The sequence below is a fragment of the Gadus morhua genome, chromosome 12 (assembly GCF_902167405.1).
Source record: "Gadus morhua chromosome 12, gadMor3.0, whole genome shotgun sequence".
Lineage (NCBI taxonomy): Eukaryota > Metazoa > Chordata > Actinopteri > Gadiformes > Gadidae > Gadus > Gadus morhua.
The window spans coordinates 13,991,912-14,013,045 of NC_044059.1; the positions used below are offsets into that span (position 1 = coordinate 13,991,912).

The window sequence follows — 21,134 nt, forward strand, 5'->3', positions numbered from 1 at the left end:
CGATATTATTGAAGATACTAGTGTGTCGATTTGTTAAATGGTTTGAGCGAAATTCAAAATTGATTTTAGTTAGTTTTGTAAAAAGTGGAAGTAATGGGAAGTCCTCCCATTGACTCCCATGTTAAAATAAAGATAGTATTTAAAAGTAGAATATCTTAAAAAAGTATCAAATATTTAAAGAATCTGAAAAGCGCGCGATTCTGTAGTGGAAAATTGTAGGAAGCAGATGGGTCCCAAAGTATGTAGAATAATAAAAAAAGCTTAAGAATGAAACCCTAGAAGAACAATAGTTGAGCGCTGCATGCAGCACTCGCCTAATAAGTACTTTTACTTAGAACACCCATCAGCGCCTTTCCACATAAAGGATAGCTACGTGGAAATGTGTCCACATTTTGTGCTGATCACATGTTTTGATAATCAGATGATCCTTTGCCCGCCCACATTCTTAATTTTCCTGACCTGTTAATGTCACGCAGCAGTTATTTTCTTGGATTGGCTAGTGCAGAAGGTCTATGCTTGATTCTCAGACTGCCTGTCATTTCTTTAAAAAAAATGGTGCATCTCACAAGCAACCCTCGTCAACAACAGAAAACTTGTGTCGGGAGCGTGAGGTGGCTGTCACCCATATTCAAGAATGACTTTCATGTTCTTAGGGACAGCCTAAAGCAAGACGTGTTTGAATTGTATAAGCTTTTTAGTAAATCCGCTTTCCAACCAGCCACCAACCCAAACCAAAAAAATATTTAACTATTTAGCATCAAGATTTACGACCAACCCTCACTAAGGACATGGCCACTAAGAGACCAAGAGCAGGCTTTGTATCCCAGAAGATGAGAGTTGTGGGATCGCATAGCTGTTTTAAGGCTTGCAGGGTGGTATTGTATGGTAGGCATGTATGGTATTGGCAGTGCCATGCCACTACCATCTATCCTGGAGTGAGTCTTCCCCATCGACATCCCGCAGGGTGGAAAGAAATTTACAGTAGTTGTCAAAAAAAAAAAAGACTTACACCTTGGCATTTAGAAGTTCACTGTAGAAAGAAAATGCTTAAAGTAATTAACTCGGTAACTAATCCAGTTATTTTCGTAGGATGTTGTCAAACGTAGAGTATTTTAATTTCTCTTTCCGCTTTTTATCGTACAAGGTACCATGAGCTGGACCTGGGGGAAAAGCCTTCGGGACCACTTGAGCTACAAAATGCTCATATAATATCCAGTGCTTCACATAGTGCTCCGGAGTAATTTCCAGGACTACCCACGGAAAGGATCAGGTAAAAGAATACTTTTATGCTTTGAATTACATCTACTTTCAATTAAATTGTGTACCCACCTATCGATACTTTCCCAAATTGATTCTGCATTTCGCTTTGCCCTTCTTTATGCTATGTTGAGTTTCAACGCACATCTTAAATTTTTTAAACCCAACTACACAAAAGGAATAAGCAATAGTCTGGTACCACATCTTCATCTCTTCGACAAACACTATTTGTCGAAGGATGTACACCCAACTATTCATTATGCTGTTGTTTTTTTCACAACATGCTACAATAAGTAATGAGTAATGAGTGTCCTCTATTAAGCATCAGACATGCATAACATGTCAGATCTCAATAAAATCGGTCAAAAATATTCCTATAGACGACATACAGCATTAACTATTATTTTTTCAAGGGCCTACCGATAATGTGGAATTGGGGTAATTACCACCTGCCCTTGTTTCACTGTCATAATGTTGATCACAAGCCAATATAATAAAATACACAATTAGTTTATCTTTTGTTGGATTACTAAATTCAAAACTGACACTATTTTGGCTCTATGGGTAAATTGTTTTAAAGCAATAGGCACGTTGAAAAATGTATCTAATTGCACTTTCGGAGTTCAATTGATTGGGACATATAAACTACAGAATTAAACCCAAATCAAACACGAATCAAACAGAGCATGGAATTGATTTCTTGAAAGCAAAGTGGATTGTAATCACATTTCTCTACACCAAAATATGGGTACATGCTCTGTTCGCTTAAATCGCAATATAACAAGGTTGGACATGCCACGAATTTGGATATATGCCTTTGGAACCCCAATTTTCCGGTACACCAATATTCTAGCGGTGATTTCTCCATATAATTGCCTATAAAATGTGCAAGGGAGGATCGAACGATCACGGCAAAGCATAAAACCCTAACCCTAACTGGAGGAATAGACTCAAGCCGACCCCATGCAGTGTATCGTTACAATCGATGGATTTCCGTAAGATGAGGCAATCATTGCAAACTCTGCTTGGCGAACCATTCTGCGACGGTGAAAAAAAACGTTTTAACGTGCTCCCGGGAATAACTAGGGCTAGGCCATCGTTTCCTGGTCCCAAAAGACTGCATGTTATCGTGCGTAATAAACATGAGTGGTTTTATATGCCATAGAATCATGTTATTTTTTATATCGCATTCATTGTCTTTATTGCCCCCCTTTTTAAAAATGATTAATAGAAAAACTGTTCCTTAATGGCCTAACTTTTATTATTTTTTCGAACTGCTAAGGAGCGTTATGTGGGGGTAGAACACGGGAACATAACCATTACACCTACCTTGATGTATTGGATCTTTACGGTATCTCCCACATTTTAAAATAATTTTACAGAATGCATTTATACATTTAGCCAGCTCGAAGGAATCATTTCAATAATGTGTTTCATTTTATTCTAAGACTTAAAGGTGCCTTTATCTTATATCGGGAACATTTTAGAGCTGTGATTGTTACATACATGCATTCCCCTAGAAGCATAGCTATTCCATGTGAAATGTGCCAAACATTTTTGGTAAAATCATAGATCTACCAAAAAAATAGAGGGAAATGCTTGTTATTCGAGTGAACACACAATTTTGAATCCTCAAGGTCAGCCAGAACACATGTAATATGCATGTCACACGTTATCACATGCTTGAAAATATTCTGGCATTCTTGTATGTGCCACACTAAAATATATGAGAAAACGCAATAGTGGAAACCTTTCCAACATCACCGCTGTCAGACCCAGACAGGTAGACTGACTGAAGCTATATTTGTCCGTTTTTGTGCTTTCACACTGATAGGGTGCTAAGATGGTTGTACTCCTAGATATAGAAACTAGGGATATCCCGTTACCACTTTTTCACTTCTTATACCGCAGCCATGGCAAACTGCTGAAACCGATATCGGTCAGATAGTTTGTTTTTACTCTTGAACAAATAATAATATAATAATAACGCAATAATAAGATTCTGACAGACAAGTAAGATACCGGCAGACCCTGACGAAGACCATTAAGACCTTTTTTGTTTGCGTACCAGGGATTAAAATTAACGACGTCCCGTCGTCCCGGGGACGTAATTAATTGCCATCGGGAGGATTTTTATTCTCTCTCGGGTTGACCTCGGGACGAAGAGAGTTATGTGGGCACTGACTTCATTTCCCTGTTTTAAGTTTTCAACACTTTCTGCGAACCAGAACGTGTTTGCGTCGTGGAACAAGACTTATTTAATGGAAAAAGGACTGAGCTTCGTTCAATTGGCTGGAGCGCTTCGCTCTGCATTTGCGTTGTTCAGTGAGACAGAGGTGGGTAAAATCCCCCGTTCGTCAGCCCCGCGCCTTCTCCAGCTTTCTTGGTTCACTGGAGAAGGCGGGGCTGCGCACGTAGTCTAGACCTCTTTAGAATAATTTTCAAAGTCGACCACCCACGGGAGACCTCCCGATCTCCACCTCTGCTCAGAGCGAATTAAAGTCGCCGGCCGAACGGCCTGGGGGTCTAACCCCGTAATATACGTATATAAACTATACCGCATTTCACATTAATCGCAATTATTACACGGGTCTTTTCATGCCATGGAACGCTCCGTTCACATTGCATGGGCAAGTGAACAACTTCACAACTTCCGGCGGTGAATTATATTTGATAATTCACCGTTGCTAAGTATAAACCATGAGGTATAATTGACCGCTGTCAAGGAAAACAACAGATTTTTCGCCTCTAATGACGTCTTTGGGTACACTGGATCCGCAAGGTACCAGGTAACTTGTCAACACTACGAATGCTGGTATTAAAGGTCCCAATGACATGAAAATCTCACTTTATGAGGTTTTCTAACATAAATATGAGTTCCCCTAGCCTGCCTATGGTCCCCCAATGGCTAAAACTTGCGTTTGGTGTAAAACGAGCACTAGCTGTTCTGCTCGCCTTTGAAAAAACTGAGGCTCAAGTGCGCTGATTTGGAATGTCTGTATTCATGAACGTCATCAGAATCTCAGCTCCTCCCCTTACTCTGCCTGGGCCCGCCCAGAGACGTTGGCCCGCCAATGAGACTCGACTGTGTGTGTGTGTGTGTGTGTGTGTGTGTGTGTGTGTGTGTGTGTGTGTGTGTGTTGTGCGTGTGTGTGAATACACACACTGTAACGCAAGTGTTTCTTGTCGGTTCTTTGACGTGTCTTGTATTTCCACAACGAGACTGTTGTGGGGGTTATCTGAGCCATGGTTGAGAAGGAATTGGGGGAAAGGAACTTTGGCTTTGACTGGCTGAAGTACATGAACTGCGACATGCCGCCGGTTGCCGCGAGGCACCATCGCCCGGCAGCCGGCAGCAGGCTGCCCGCAGGGGCAGCGGGCAGCGTGGAAGAACCAGAGACGTGGAAGAACCAGAGACGTCGCAGAACCCGACAAAGTCGTTTGTGATTCATAATATCGTCTGGAGGCGCACACAGCTTTTGGCCGTGATAATATGTATTAAATGATATCGATGTCTATGTATTATATGATATTATTTAGATATAGAGCTCCAGGACTGTAACGCAAGTGTTGTACACTTCCTTATTATTTGGATAACCGTTCTGCTTTGGCGTTATGGCTCATAACACGTCGGACTCTCGTCTCTGGTATTTCTACAACGAGACTCGTATTGGGGGTTATCTCAGCCATGGTTGAGAAGGAATTGGGGGAAAGGAACTTTGGCTTTGGTTGGCTGAAGTACATGAACTGCGTCATGCCGCCGGTTGCCGCGAGGCACCATCGCCCGGCAGCAGGCAGCGCGCGGTTCAGTCGACTTCAGGTTGATGTGAAAGTGGAAGAACCAGAGACGTTGCAGAACCCGACAAAGTCGTTTGTGATTCATTACATCGTCTGGAGGCGCACACAGCTTTTGGCCGTGATAATATGTATTAAATGATATCGATTTCTATGTATTATATGATATTATTTAGATATAGAGCTCCAGGACTGTAATGCAAGTGTTGTACACTTCCTTGTTATTTGGATAACCGTTCTGTCAGACTCTCGTCTCTGGTATTTCTACAACGAGACTGGAATTGGGGGTTATCTCAGCCAAGGTTGAGAATGAATTGGGGGAAGGAACTTTGGCTTTGACTCCCTCAAGAACATGAACCACGACATGGAGGTGAAAGGGATTGTTGGCGGCGAATGTCTCCAGCTTGAGACCCGCTGAGGGACCACCGCCGGAGGCGGAGGTGCCTAAGCGCTGCCCGGAAACGATCCCTTTCTCCTCCTTGTCGCGGTTCAGTCTACTTCACATTGATGAGGACGTTGAAAGAACCAGGAACGTCGGAGAACCCAACGCGGTCGTTTGAGATTCATAATATCAGCTCAACACAGCTTTTGGCCATTATAATATATATTATATGATATAGATATCTATGTAGGCTATATGATAATATTTAGATATAGAGCTCCAGGACTCCCGTGTGTTCTGTAAATTTACAGAACACGGCTAAAGGCTGTGTGCGCCTCGCCATTGCGATACATCCACTGTAAACAGAGCGCATGGTACCGTGGCTGCAAGCTGCTCAGGGCCAGACCCCCACCCTCCTCCTTGACCCGCCTCGCTCCTCCTCATTTGCATTATAGCTACCGAAACCAAAACGGCGCATTTGGGGGAAGCTCAATGTGCGACTGGCTCGGAGTGGCTGTAACTCTGCACCACGGCTGAATTTCGGGAACGTCTGTGTTAGTTGCCCACTAATACCTATATTAAAGAATACATAAAATAGCATGTCATGGGACCTTTAAAGAAAATATTTGTGAGCCATTATATGTCCAGTGGTGGTGCAACAGTTCACGGGTTACCCGTGATCCGTACGGATCAACCCTCACGGTTCAGGACGCAAGTGATCCGCGTATCGGCTGATAAAAAAGAAGAAGAAAGGAAGTTGTGCGTTAACGTGATCAGCGCATGTTTAAAGGACAATTCCGGTATTTAGCACATTGAGCCCCCTTCTGGTTTGTCTGGGATGAAATATAGTGGTTGACACACCGAAATGTTGACTATTGGTCCTGTCTCAGGCATTTGTCTCATTTCGATTCGCCCCTGCCTGCTTCAGAATGGCTGGCTTTGGGCATTCACAAACCTGTCCTTAAAACAGCCCTAAACATTCATTTTCAGAAATGTGCAATTCACCGAGTGGTTAGTGGCATACGTTGATGTTCCTAATCTAATCTAATTCTATCGTAGCAAAATACAGTTTCTGTCGCCTTTTAGTTTGCGTTTCGTAAATCCCATTGAAACGGAAACCGGACCGAAAGCGGAAATGGGCTGTTTATATTTGGTTGCAGTCCTTTCGCTCGGTTCTCTGTATCAACAGTAGGGCTAGAACCGAGCAAAAAGACTACAACCAGCCCCCTTTCTGTTTCCGGTCAACGAGCCATGAGTCTTCCAACAGAAATCAATGGATTTACAAAATGCCAAATAAAACACGACAGAAAACTGTATTTCGCTACCATACTTGATGGAAAAAAATAAGAAGATGAGGATGTCTGCTTTGCCTTGGGAGAGTGGACTCTAAACTCTCCCAGGCAATGCAGACGTCCTGAATTTAAAGTTGTAAATCCAGGTCTGCTGTGCTTCCTTTGGACAGTTTTTTTATTATTCACTATCCATGTTAAAAAGAAGGAATAATGCACTTTATTTTGTTTAAAAAAATATATATTCAAGGACTCAGCCAGCCTATGTTGTTGGGAAGCACTCAGGAAGCCTTACCTTGCTAGTACTATGAAGTTTAATAACTTACTCCATACTATGAGCTTACTATGTAGATGAAATGGTTTTGGGGAACACTTTCCTATTGAACTGTTGAGGTCCCCTAAGAGGTAGGTTGCTAAGGAAGTTAGCAACTATGCTTTTGGGAAACAAACCCCTTATAAGCTCACTGAAAAAGATTGTTTATGTTAGCATTTAGCTTCTACCGTAAGTACATTCGATATGTAAGAAGCAGCTACCCTCTAGCCATTTAAAACGGGGGGTCCCCAAACAAAAACGCCCGATGTATAATAATCATATTTCTAATCGAATCATTTTAAGATTGGACGTCCGAAATAGTTTGCTTTTATGATCGCCACAGCGTAGCAATCACATAAGCTGTGATCCGCTCAAGCTTGAGTGCGTAACTGCCGAAAGGATGTTGTACTTTTTTCTTTAAGGTTGAAATACTGCCACTGTCATGACTGTTCAACAGGTAGCTCTCGTGCGCATGCGAATAATTGGCTACTACTGTTATCACGTGCACACTGCGCCACATCGGTTCATATTTTTCATCCCCTCCGATATCTGATCCAGCATACTGGGCCATTATCGGCCCGATAACTTGATCGGGACATTCCTAATAGAAACGTTCTAATAATTGTGTAGATAGTGGGCAGGAAAGAGAGAGAAGTAATTGCTCACTCTGGCAGTCTTGTATTCAATGACGTCAACCTAATGTTTGAGCACCTATGATCCTGTTAGAAATATTTTTTATGCAATCCCCGGGGCCAAATACAGCTCACCTGGCTTAACTCATGGAAAACATCTTCTTAAAGATCTGATTTATATATTTTCCATGGTTGTGTGTTATGGCCAGTGGTGGGCCAGCAGGGCCTTCTCTGCTGGCCCTGTCAAAATCTAAATAATATACAGTATATATTTTTTTTCTAAATTACATTAATTTTCGTCTTGAACGCATCTTAATTCCATATTTTTTTCAGTACTTACAACATAATTCCAGAAGGAAAACCTGTTGTTTTTGTAAGGCTGAGCTCAACTGAATACGCATCACAGCTAGGTTACATGGACCGGCGGGGCCAGCACTAAAAGTATTGCTACCTTTCGCTGAAGCTGCCACCTCCCATTGGATAATAAATTTGACTGACGTGTGTAATCAGCCAATCAAATGTTGAGGTGTAGTAATAGAACGACCCCAGGGCCCAGCAATATGCCGGCGCTGGCCCTCGGTGATGTTATCAGCGAATTTTTAATAGTTGTCGGTACAGAGTTGATAGTGAACTACTATGGCCACCGCCTTCACAGCACCTTTGGAGAGAAGACAGATTTAATTTCAAGAGGAAGACCTACACCGAAGCCTGATGGGCTGACGCCAGGCCGGTAAAGGTTTTCTGCGGCACTTTACGGAGTGCAACTACAGGCCGCTATGACTAGCTAACGGCTAGCCACCGTTCAGAACAACCTATTCTACTCGCCGTGTTTGCTGTTCAACATCAGTGAGGGGAAATGGAACAGCGCCGGATTTAGCATTCTTAACAGCTTCACCAGGCAGCTTTAAAACTCAGACCATGGGTGATGGGTGAATTTTACTTGCATTGCGTAGTAGCGATATTGTTGTTGTGGGACTTAGTTCATAACACATTTTTTTGAATGGTTTGAAACACAAATATATTGCTGGAATTTGGGCAGTAGGCTTAATGGTAATTGGTTTGTGTGGATGCCAACTTAATAAGCATATGAAATTAACCCGTTCACTACTACTCCTTTGGGCTTAATATTCTGGCCTGGATTAGCTGTTGTAAAATATGTGGCATAAAGGCCTACTTGTACTTTACATTTTGTTAATGAACTGGCGTTGCACTTGTAATAGTGTCGCTATAGGCTACTTCATTGAATCCGTTGAAGTTGCGAAAGCATCCGGTGAAAATGACATACCAGAGCTGCAAACTTGTCACTTTTCGGCGACAATCGCCCGTTTTCTTGGTCAATTTGGCCATTCACGTGAAATCGTGTAGAACCGGAGAGTTTTGTTTTGGGGGGGAGGGGGGGGGGTCCAGAATTGCGAAAAATTATTGGATCGTTCTTATAATTGACATTTCTCTGGGCCAATCGGAATCTCAGCACTTGCTTCAGAATCTTTCTTATAATTGACATTTCTCTGGGCCAATCGGAATCTTGAAGCGGCACAGCGCCAACTGAGCTCGCCATTGGATGCGACGGTCCGCCTACCGCTCATGCGCGGCGCAAACAACGCAAGAGAGCTTGCGAAACCCTCGTCCAGAGGGGTGTTCCACGAACGGAGGTTTACCAAACACTGAGTTTAACGCTGAACTCTAGGTTGATTTACCCTGTGCCGACTAACCCAGAGTTTTCGGTTCCACAGCAGCGGTTTATGCATTAGTTTAATCAACTCGGTTGGTTAACACAGGGTTGTGCGCGTCACCCGCCAAACCTAAAAAGACGTGATGTATGGATCATGGAAACCCTGTTCGAAATGGCGAAACGGGCCGCTTATTTCAATGAAATGGAACTTCAGGTTCTCCTGGAGAGCTATGACCGAGGAGAAGGACATTATCACAAGAAAAGGGAACGCTAAAGCCTCTGCAAACCCGGAGAACCAAAGCCTGGCAGCGGATCGCTGACCGCGTAAATGCGTTAGTTACACCTCAAAAGCATGATCCTTAATATTTGAGCCATGAATATATAAATATCCCAGTTAAGCATTCTTAAAGATCCTACCACATAACCCCTTTCTTCTAAAAAAAATATGTACTCCGATGGCTTCCAAGCGGTCAGCGGATCAAGTAGGCCTATAGAAATGAAGTATAAAAAACATAAGAAACTGGTAAGCTTTTGCCACCATCGTATTGGTATAGAATTTAAATTAGCCATTTTTTTAAGCAAATCGTGAATAGGCCGACAGTCGGCAGACTGGATCTGGGCCCTCAAATTGTCTTGACCTCGGTGGAGGAGCTGTTATAAAACATAAATTCAGGGCGCCCTGGCATGGAGGTGGTACCTGGAGGTAGGGCCTACCTACCTCCTCAGAGAGTCAGGGGCCATACCCCACTGGTTGAATGTAGGTTTTTGTGTTTTCTTGTATTTTAGATTTTTTTGCCTTCGAAGTAACACATGCAAACCATGTGCTTGCCACAGCGCATACTATTCCAAATGTTTATTTTTTGGGTAACTGGGTAGAAAACCTAAAAGTGACAATTCATCAACTTCACAGAATAATAATAATTTTTTGTCTCTCCAATAATAAGAGACAAAAAAAAAGATGGTGACAGTTGTAAATAAAATATTTTTTATAAGCCTTAAGGATGTTTTGACATTGATTTTTGATAAAGAGTTTTGTTAAGTCACGCTTAGAGTAGTGTCATTTGTATATTACAACAAAAAAAAAATCCCCCTGTGACACTGTCACCTTTTTTTCTCTGAGGAGTTTGCAGGTCTGATAACTGAACACTTGTTTTTTGTGTCACGTGTGTGATGTGCAAATCTGGTTGCGGAGTGACATAAGGAAAGATCTGATGGTGATGCTGCATTACTCTAGCTCTGCTGTTGTGGTTGCTAAAGATCAACTGTCTTGTTTGTGGATGTTATGCAGTAGCGCATATTGTGGCTGTGTTGGCTGTATTGGGCACCTAATATGAAATTTGTGTGCATGTCTTAGTGTTTGGGGGTTGGCCGTTGGTGGTGTTCGTTACTGAAGGCCCTGACTTAAACCCAACGGTACGCTACTGGTTATTGGTGTTGACTCTGTCGTTTGCGAACCGGTTCGATTGGACGAGTCTTTAGGACGAACGAACCGAACCGGTTCGTTTTCTCTCGTTCATCTCGTTCACCATTCGATTCACCGGAAACTCGAACGAACAGAGTTTCCGGTAGCACTGACTCCACTGAGTCTGACTCAGCTGAGACCGTGCAATGGCGTGCTTTCCATGATGCGATTTACCGCTACCCGGAAACCAGGCTGAACGAACAAACGATTCGCGAACGACTCCTCCCAGTTCAGTCGAGTTTCCGGTAGCACTGAGTCTGACTGACTCAGCTGAGATCCGTGCAATGGCGTGCATTCCATGATGTGATTCATGGTTACCGGAAATTAGGCCTGATTCGCGAACTACTCCTCCCAGTTCAGTCGAGTTTCCGGTGAATCGATTCACCGGAAACTCGACCGAAACTGGGAGGAGTCGTTCGCGAATCGTTTTTTTTCGTTCAGCCTGGTTTCCGGTAGCGGTAAATCGCATCAGTGGAATGCAGGCCATTGCACGGTTCTCAGCTGACTCAGTGCTACCGAGGAAACTCGACTGAACGAACGAACGATTCGCGAATGACTCATCTTGGCGAACTGATTTCACGTAAACTGGGTCACAGAAACGAATCATTAAATCCACCACTGCTGGTTATGGCCAATAATTATATTATCTATAACTATATATCTTGCAAACATAATGGAGGGATGCTGAAAAAAGTATGAATAAAAAAATTGCCATTCCCTTCTGTGCATGAAATGCACAGAAGGCTTTGGCACAGTATTGTGCCAAACTATAGGCAAACCATATGATATCCCTTGCCACACTGTTCTAGCGCTACCCGCTTCTCACCTTTCATGGACCCCCTTTGTGCCACCACAAATGCTGTGAACTCAAACTTTTCCTTTGTATTTTCCTATGGAGTTTTCCACAGTGCTGATTCTTCGGCCACATTCATGCTTTGTGTATACAACTGGGCCCTTTCATTTCAGCTAAAACCATGTCAGACTGCAGTCGATTGGCGACAGAGAAGGACCACGGGACCAACAAGGTGGCCAAAGCTTTGCTGTCCTTGCGCCAGTCAGGATTTGATTGCCAGTCCGGTTAAACAGGTAGTTACAGATGAAATCAAACCCCCATGGAAGAAACGGGCCAAGAGGGAAGTCGGGGAAGGCAAGGATCTGGAGGAAGGAGAGCTCACAGAGAGCAGTGAAGATGGGGGTGAGCAAGGAGAAGAGAGGGATGGAAGAAATATTGAAGACATACGAAAGATAAAAGCCTAGTTCAAACGTGCTTGAATGTTGCAACTTGCTGATGACAGGATGGGTCCTGTTAATACTGTATATAATGCAGAGAATAGCGATCAGTCTTACTGATGTCATCTTTACTGTATAGGACATGGCGTAGCAAGCTCAGGAATCTTCTTTTTGAATAAGTGTGTTGATAATGGAAGTCTGTGGGTCAGAATGATTAGCATAGTTAATATTAATTTGTATTAAAATGCTGCAAGAGAACTGCTAAAAGGGCCATGCTTGCCTTAATAAGCGTGAACATAAAGTTCTTCATATAATTGATAGGATGGTGAAACTAAAATGTCCTGCCTTGTGTTATGGAAATATGTTTATATAATTTCTTATTTTTTTGCATTATATCTTAAAGTGTTCATTGTATTCTTGTTTTGCCATTTAGAAAAATTAACTGTTTTATTAGGACGGAAGGTGATAATCTTTTTCCGAAATATTGCAAGGAAACACAATACAGGACCATACACTGTTTTTATTTGACCTTTATTCATCCAGGTAGGTCCCATTGAGATATAATATCTCGTCTTCAAGGTAGTCCTGGCCAAGATAGCCGACAGTACAGTTACAGTACAGAGATGACATAGGCCACAGGCCACAGACAGACTGAAAAGCAAAGCATGAGCAAACAAAAAGCACAGCAAGAAGACAAGTACAGTTTAGGTACAGAGAGGACAGACAACAAGCAAGAATACATTTAAAAGTCTGTTTCTAGTCTTGGAAAAAGCTAGAAACAGTGACACTGTTCGATTAAAGTTGATTTTAAGAAGAGATTTTTAATAACATCTATGGAGGGTAATGACTTCAGATTTATTATGTTCTGAAAGTAATTCCAGGCGTATTCTGTACGTATTCTGTAATTCTGTACGTCTAGCTGGGATGTTTAGGAGCAATTTGTTTACCGACCTAGTACTGGTGTGGCGTGTAAAGTTTACAGACTACAAATGTAGGGTGGAAGTTTACCAACCAATGCTTTAGCAATAAAAATCATGGCTTTTCCTCCTGAGTGACCGGTGAAGTCAATTTGACCATTTCATATAATTTGCAGTGGTGTGTGTTTTGTTTTTTGCTTTAGTATCTGTCACAAATGTAAAGCTGCATGATACACTACATCCAACTTAAAAAAAAAAAAAAAAAAAAAAAAAAAAAAATGGAATAGGTAGGAAGCTATTTTGGACCAGCTATAAAGGGCCCACTATGCAGGGATCGGCCATTTCTTCGCTGTTTCTCGGTTTGCGCTCGCGCACTTTTCTCTACACAGCTCCCCCATAGATATATATAACAAATGCGTCACGGCAATGTGAGTACCAGATGTGTTCGGCTGCCAGATCGGCTCGGGTCCTGCGCTTACAGATGACGTATCGACACAAGCCAACAGACAAAACCCGGAAGGGTTGTTTATAAACGGTGCTCTGCTCAATCAGTTTTGGTTTTGATTTCATTGAACGGAGCCCATTCTCTCACAAAGCCATTGGAAACAGTCTAAAAGCACTGATGAATGCATATTTTTATTTTCACATAATGTTAAAGTAAGGATTGGCATTGTTAAAGTAAGATATTAAGACAGTATTTTCTAGTTTCTATCACTGAAAATGAAAAACTTGGACAGTCATGATTGATGAGATTTTATTTGCTCATACAAAACAGAATAATAAGACAATATATTGATAAAACTGAGGAACAGCTAAATGTAAATCCATAAAAAACGGCATGTTTTAGATCCAATGGTGAATTGGGGATGAATTCATGATGTGTTCATATTAGATATTCATCCTATTCCTTAAATTGATTTTTTTTTTATGATTTTCCAGATCTTCATTGAATTGTGTCCTTGCCTATACAACTAATAACAAATTTAACGTTTCCCATCGTTTCCACTAGGGGTATCTTTGCTCTATAATTTAACAAACATCTGGAAAATAGTACAAATTTCAAGGTAGGCCTATAAGAATGTATATAATGTGTTACCACATTCATGAATATATCCTCATTGGCCATGGATCAAAACATGATGTTTTCATGGATTTATATTGAGCTGTAAGTGTGTATATGAATTGCAGTGTATGTGTTTGGATACACACACGGGCACACACTGACATTTGTATATTATATATTTTTTTATTCATGTGGCCTGCAGTGGCGATATCGCACAGGTGTATTCCCACAGGCTCTGAAAACAGCAGTAATCAAGCCATATCTAACTTACAATTTTTAAAGCAAAATCATTGAAAAAGCTGTTTATCAACAGCTAAATAACTACTTTCAATCACTGGATGTGCCAACATTTCTTCAATTGAACAATGAAAAAACTGAAGTAATGGTCTTTGGTGCAAGGGATGAACAATTAAAAGTCAGTGCACAGCTGTTATGTTAGAAAGCACACACCAAGACAAAAAAATCTTGGTGCAGGTCAGACTCAGACTTGAAGTTCTAAAACCACATTAAATGCCATACTGAACTAACTGACTAAGGTGTAAATGTGAGATGCATTTTTGACTGATAGATGCTTCTGCTTTAATTTTTAGGGATTTATAAATATCAACATGAGAAAAAAATGTCTGACAAAATCCCAATCCACAATGTAATGGCTTTTTAAAACTTTTGAAAGGACTGATTAAATACATTTTAATACCAATATCATGTAAGGTATTTAAGCATTTGTATGACTGATTTATTCTACACATTTGCATAGCAATCAAATGACTTGCCTGTAGATGTATGAAAATCAATGCATGTTAAAAACATCAGTCATCAACAGTCATCAAGTCACTTCTAAGAATAGAACAATAAAGATACATCACTCATGAACAATTATAGGCCCATATCTAACTTACCATTTTTAAGCAAAATTATTGTTAAGAGCTGTTTATCAACAGCTAAATAACTACTTACTTCTTAGCAATGAATACCTTTACATATCGCCAGGTAGTCTGGCTGAACGGAAGTGGACAGCGCCTATTGCCTAGCGTCGGATTTGGCCTTGACGGCGCTGTAAAGTTGGCATGTTTGGCTCTTTCCCGTCGAAAATTGCAAAGAACTGCAAAGATTTGCTTGCAGCATTGGCTGAGGAAGAAATATGTTTCTATTTGCATGGACACCGCTGCTGCTTCCCGGGCTTAGCCCCGCCCTAGACGATTGTGATTGGTTTAAAGAAATAAAAACAGGCCCGCCCAGTTCCCCACGATAGACGGCTCGAGGTAGCGTGGCTCCAGACCATTCTACTTGCTGTAGTTTGGGTCTGGCTTTGCGAGACTAATCGCCAGGAGACCGATACAAGCATTGAGGAAGTGCATTGAACAAATCAATAACTGGATGTGCCAAAATAGGGTGTATGCATGCACTAAGCTGTGTGACGTACTTCCTGTTTCAAATAATACAGCTCGGCCGGTTTCGGTCTGTGTGTTTGTCGCGCTAGCCAGCTGACGTTGATACACTTTGGACATGAATCAAGAACCGCAAACATTTAAAACTGTTAATTTTTATAGGCAGGAAGAAAACTAACGCCGAGCACTGCTGTGTCCCCCACTGTACAGCGTCAGCCAAATCCAAAGGGGTATGGCTTTCCGAGCCAAACTGACGTGAGTCAATGGATTGTAAACATACGCCGGGATAAATATGTCATCACCACTCACTCTAAGATCTGTAGCAGACACTTTAGTTCTGACAAGATGATTGGAGCCAACTACTCTTCAGGGTCGAAGGAGACCTTACAAAAAGTGCCGTAGCGACCATTTGTGAGTGGAACCCGGTAGGCCTATACAGTCGAAACCCCAAGGCGCGGCGTGTGGGAGAGTGGATCGGTTCGTCGAAAATTCCCCTCCGGAAGATGAAGTTGATCTCCTTTTCGACGATCAAGACTACTGCTCTGTCCCTGAACCGGCTGCCATGGATATGTCCGCATCCGGCGCTGAATGCGTCTCAAATGAAGTACAGGAGCTACAGGAGTTACGTCTCCAGCGAGAGTTTGAACTGCAGCGGTCTGGCTGGCTCCGACGCAGACATCCGAATTTACATTTACATATAGGGCATTTAGCAGACGCTATTATCCAAAGCGACTTACAATAGTACATTGTCATATAGAAGTGCATCATATATCGCTGTCGGTACAGAAAGGATGTTCATAGAACCTGGCATTTACACAAAGGAAGTTACTTTTTCACAGTCACATTTTTTGTATTAGCCTATGTCATTAGCCTAGTCCCTACGTGACGGGGATATGTGTCAGGCAGGGACATTGTTGGTTAGAAAATTGCTTTACGTTACAGATTAATAGTAGGCTATTATTAATTCTTAATAGGTCTGTGAATGATAAATAGCACACAAGTAGTGGCATGTTGAGAGATGGTGTAATTGGAGTTGGGGATGTCTCATGTACTTATCAGAATTTAAGATACATGAATGTGACCGCACCAATAGTACAGAAACAAACAACAATTATAATACAGATTTGTGTAAAGACTTACAGAGACTTGTTTCCAGTTCAAGTCTACAAAAGTTTATTTTTAATAGTTTAAAAAAGTCATGTTATTATTCTATGAGATGAAAATAGATAGATAGAGTAGATAGAAAGATAGATAGATATATACTTTATTAATCCCGGGGGAAATTCAAGTATCCAGTATCAGCTGAAAACACACATAAAACAGTGCAGATGGATGTGGCAAAAATACAGATATAAATACAATATAAATAAATAAATAAAATGTCCATTGTTGTTATCTATTGTCCTCCCTGCCTTTACTGGGAGCTGTTGTACAGTCTGATGGCCAGGGGGACGAAAGAGTTTTTTAGTCTATTAGTGGAGCTGGACTGGGACAGCAGTCGGCCACTGAAAAACACTCCTCTGCCTGGTGAAGGTGTCATGCAGAGGGTGGTGGGTGTTGTCCAGGATGGACAGCAGTTTGTCAAGGGTCCTTCTCTCTGCACTGTCACCAGAGAGTCCAGCTCTGTTCCCACTACTGAGCCAAGCACTCCTCACCAGTCTGTCCATTCGACCAGCGTCTCTCCTCCTGCTGCTTCCTCCCAGCAAACCACAGCATAAAAGAGCACGCTGGCCACCACAGACTGGTAAAACATCTGCAGTAGTTTTTTGCAGATGTTGAAAGACCCCAGCCTTCTTAGGAAGTACAGACGGCTCTGCCCTTTCCTGTATAAAGCTTCCATATTTGCTGTCCAGTCCAGCTTGTCGTCCAGCTGCAGTCCAGATATTTATAGGTCCTGACCACCTCCACATCGACCCCCTCGATGGACAACGGGTAGGAGATGTGGTTTCTTCCTTCTGAAGTCCACCACCATCTCCTTGGTCTTGGAGGAGTTTCAGCTGCAGATGGTTGGACCTGCACCACCTCACGAAGTCCTCGACCAGGCTCCTGTACTCCACCTCCCTTCCATCCTTGATACAGCCAACTATCGCAGTGTCGTCTGAGTATTTCTGCACATGGCAGAGCCCAGAGTTATGCTGGAAGTCGGATGTATACAAGGTGAAGAGGACGGGAGAGAGCACGGTGCCTTGTGGTGCTCCGGTGCTGCTGACCACAGTGTCTGACGTGCAGCCCTTCAGTCTAACGTATTGTTGTCTCTCTATTAGGTAGTCCGTAATCCATGTAACCAGGAGTGGGTCCACTCTCATCTCTGTCAGCTTGTCTCTCAGCAGGAGGGGCCGGATGGTGTTGAAGGCGCTGGAGAAATCAAAAAAACGCGATCCTCACAGCGCCGCTCTCCCTGTCCAGATGAGAGTGGGCCCTATGGAGCAGATAGAGGATGGCATCCTCCACGCCCACCTTCTCCTGGTATCCAAACTGCAGTGGATCTTGTGCGTGGTGGACCTGGGGTCTGAGGACATGGAGCAACAGCCGTTCAAAATGTCCTTCATAATGTGTGATGTTAGTGCTACTGGTCTGAAGTCACCCGGCTCCCTGGGGTGTTTTTTCTTAGGAACCGGGATGAGACATGAAGTCTTCCAGAGCACTGGGACCCTCCCCAGCTGCAGGCTCAGGTTGAAGAGATGCTGGAGTGGCTCCCCCAGTTCAGCAGAACAGGCTTTAAGCATCCTTGGACACACTCTGTCCGGGCCTGCTGCTTTCCTTGGATGAAGCCTCCTCAGGCTCTCTGCTCACCTGATCTTTGGTGATGGTGGTGTGGAGGGGGGTTGAACTGTCCATGGGTGTGGAGGGTGGGGGTGGGGGTGGTCTGCAGTCTGAGGTGGTGGAATTGGGGGAGGTGATGGACATGGTGTGGGTGTGAAGTGGACCATCGCTGTTGTGGGAGCTGGAGTGTCAAACCTGTTAAAAAACAGGTTTAGCTGGTTTGCTCTTCCAGCATCCCCCTCTCCTGTGATGCTGCCCTTCTTCTTGCAGCCTGTGATGGTTTTCATGCCATCCCAGACCTCCCTCATGTTGTTATGCTGGCAGCTTCTGTTCTACCTTCCTTCTGTATTCCTCCTTCGCCTCTCTCAGTTGGACCTTGAGTTCCACCTGTATGCGCTTCAGCTCGTCTCTGTCACCTTCCTTGAATGCCCTCTTCTTCCTGTTCAGGATGTCCTTGACATTACTGGTGATCCAGGGCTTGTTGTTGGGGAAGCAGCGTACTGTTTTGATAGGGACCACAACGTCCATACAGAAGTTCAGGTAGTCAGTAGTGCAGTGTGTGACCCCCTCTATGTCCTCACCATGTGCTCCCTGCAGCACGCTCCAGTCAGTACATTCAAGAGCAGTCCCTCAGAGCCTCTGCTGCTTCAGGAGGACCATTTCCTGAAGGAGCGTTTGGTCGTAGACTGTCTCTGGATCTGTGCTTTAAAATAGGAGCACTGAAAGCGACAGCGCCAGAATGTGACCGTCTCCAACTCCACCAATGCTGGTCCAAGAACAAAAGTACTATTAATAAACCATTGGAAAATGTATGAATTGATAACACCCTACTTATCTGCGTGCAAGTACACACGGCAAACCACCAAACCGCTCCTCCCAAAGATACGGCCCGGACAGGAACACTACTCTAAAAAAGAAAGAGCACAGAGACCACATTGGGATATCCAGACACATCAGGTCGTCTACAGGAAGTTGGGGTAGTTATTGAACTGCACCCAAAGAGGCTACACACATCATATATATATATATATATATTAGAGCTGTCAGTTAAACGCGTTATTAACGGCGTTAACGCAAACCAATTTTAACGGCGTTAAAAAATTTATCGCACGATTAACGCAATTATTTCATCTAAAAAAAAAAAAAATTCTTTGGCTCAAAACGAAGAAGCAGTAGCCTGACTGCTATGTTCAAATGACATTTGTTCAAAGCCGTCGTTTAATTGCACTATAGGCTCTTTTTTTGTATTGTCCTGTTTTGATCAGTACTATATGCCAATGTTGTTATAAATTGGCCTTGTGCCAATTTGCACAAGGCAAGCCGATGCACTTCACCATGTTGATAAGAGAATTAAAATTAAAAGAATTATGGGACAAAAAAATCAAGGGATATTTAGCATAGAAAAATAATTTGCGATTAATCGTGAGTTAACTATGACATTAATGCGATTAATCACGATTAAATATTTTAATCGCTTGACAGCTCTAATATATATACATATATATACACATATATACACACACCCATATATAACGCACACACAGCACATATATATATATATATATATATATATATATACACACACACACACACACACACACACACACATATATATATATATATATATATATATATATATATATATATATATATATATATATATACATACACATATACATGTACATATATATAGCACATACACATATACATATATCCCATACATAGACCATTGTGTGGCGCGGCGCCACAGAATCAACATCGAGCGCCACGAATTGATTCAGTCTTTTTTTTTTTTTTTTATATATATTGGTTCAGGTAGGTCTTGAGTTTATTTTGTACTTGAAATAACAACCTCCAGCTTTAGTTGTCTGTTGCAATTCATTCCTCGAATGTCGCAGAATCAAAAGTTCAGGTAAAAACTAAACTTGTGCGCTGATGCCAGCGTCGCGCTGGGGCGCTGGCGCCGCCCGCGTCGCCGTGCCGTGCCGCCGTTCCGTGTGCCCCCCCCCCCCCCCGCGCACCACACATTGGTCCTTGGTCTGCGGGAAACACTGTATACACATACATATACAGGTATATATATATATATATATATATATATATATATATATATATATACACGATAAAATCTTAGTTGACATTATTTTGGTAACAATGTATACTTTTGATGTACACTTTTAATTGACATTTTTATGTGATGTCTTTTGTGAATAGATTTGCCCGCTACAACCACCTGATGGCTTTTTGGGTCTTTGATTGAGCCTTGTCTCTACAAGATGGTCCGTGTCTCCAGAGCCAAATCAGCTGCCCAGAAAAAATAAGTGGTCGCACCTGCACGTGCATCAACAGTACTTTATAAGTAGTTACAGATGTAATTATACGTGATTCCATTGCATTTGTTGTTTGAGCTATAATTTTTTTCTTTTCCTCTCAAAGACAGCTGCTCCAGCCCATAGATTAACTTTCTTTTTTCATCACTTTTTAAAGTGGACTCCAAGAATCACACAATTATTCCAATGTACCTGTACTACGAAAATAAATAACTTGAATATTGAAAAGTTGTAGTCTTGTACTCTACACTTAGCTACTGCTTAACCGAACAAACACCACTGAACAGGGATGAACACAGCTTCCTGCCTAGACTCAAACTGTGGTGCCTCGCTCTTCCTCATCGACCTGTAGCACAAGGCTCTCACGCTGACCTGCACTGTCAGCTTGTCTGTATTGGACACTGGATGAAATAACACATACAAATTCATTAAGCTTCAATTGTACTGGGTTACTCCATCATCACATCTATAACATGTTACTACATGGAAAGAAACGTTAGGTAGCTGAGTAATGTTACTTTTATGTACGCAAAACCGTGGCTATAAATGTAACTATTATCACTCAACATCAAGGCTGATATAAAACACTGGTTAAGAAATCTTGTTGGAATTTGCTGTTTCTGCATCGTAATACACATTAG

General features: G+C 42.3%; 1 protein-coding gene across 4 annotated transcripts in view; it reads left to right on the forward strand.

Moving 5' to 3' along the window:
• znhit6 (zinc finger HIT-type containing 6) overlaps window positions 1-20,681 on the forward strand; it is a 121,504-nt gene extending 100,823 nt beyond the window's left edge. For 2 of the 4 annotated variants that reach the window (XR_003978880.1, XM_030372417.1), the window contains 2 exons: window positions 1,145-1,270; window positions 11,769-13,228. Coding sequence is in view for 3 of the 4 variants with exons in the window: in XM_030372417.1 (XP_030228277.1) it covers window positions 1,145-1,241 (97 nt within the window). In the remaining variant the exon portion in view is untranslated. Of the gene's footprint in view, window positions 1-1,144; window positions 1,271-11,768; window positions 13,229-20,377 lie in introns of those variants that run through there. The other 2 variants (XM_030372418.1, XM_030372419.1) reach the window with 2 other exon arrangements.
• The last annotated feature ends 453 nt before the right edge of the window (window positions 20,682-21,134 follow it).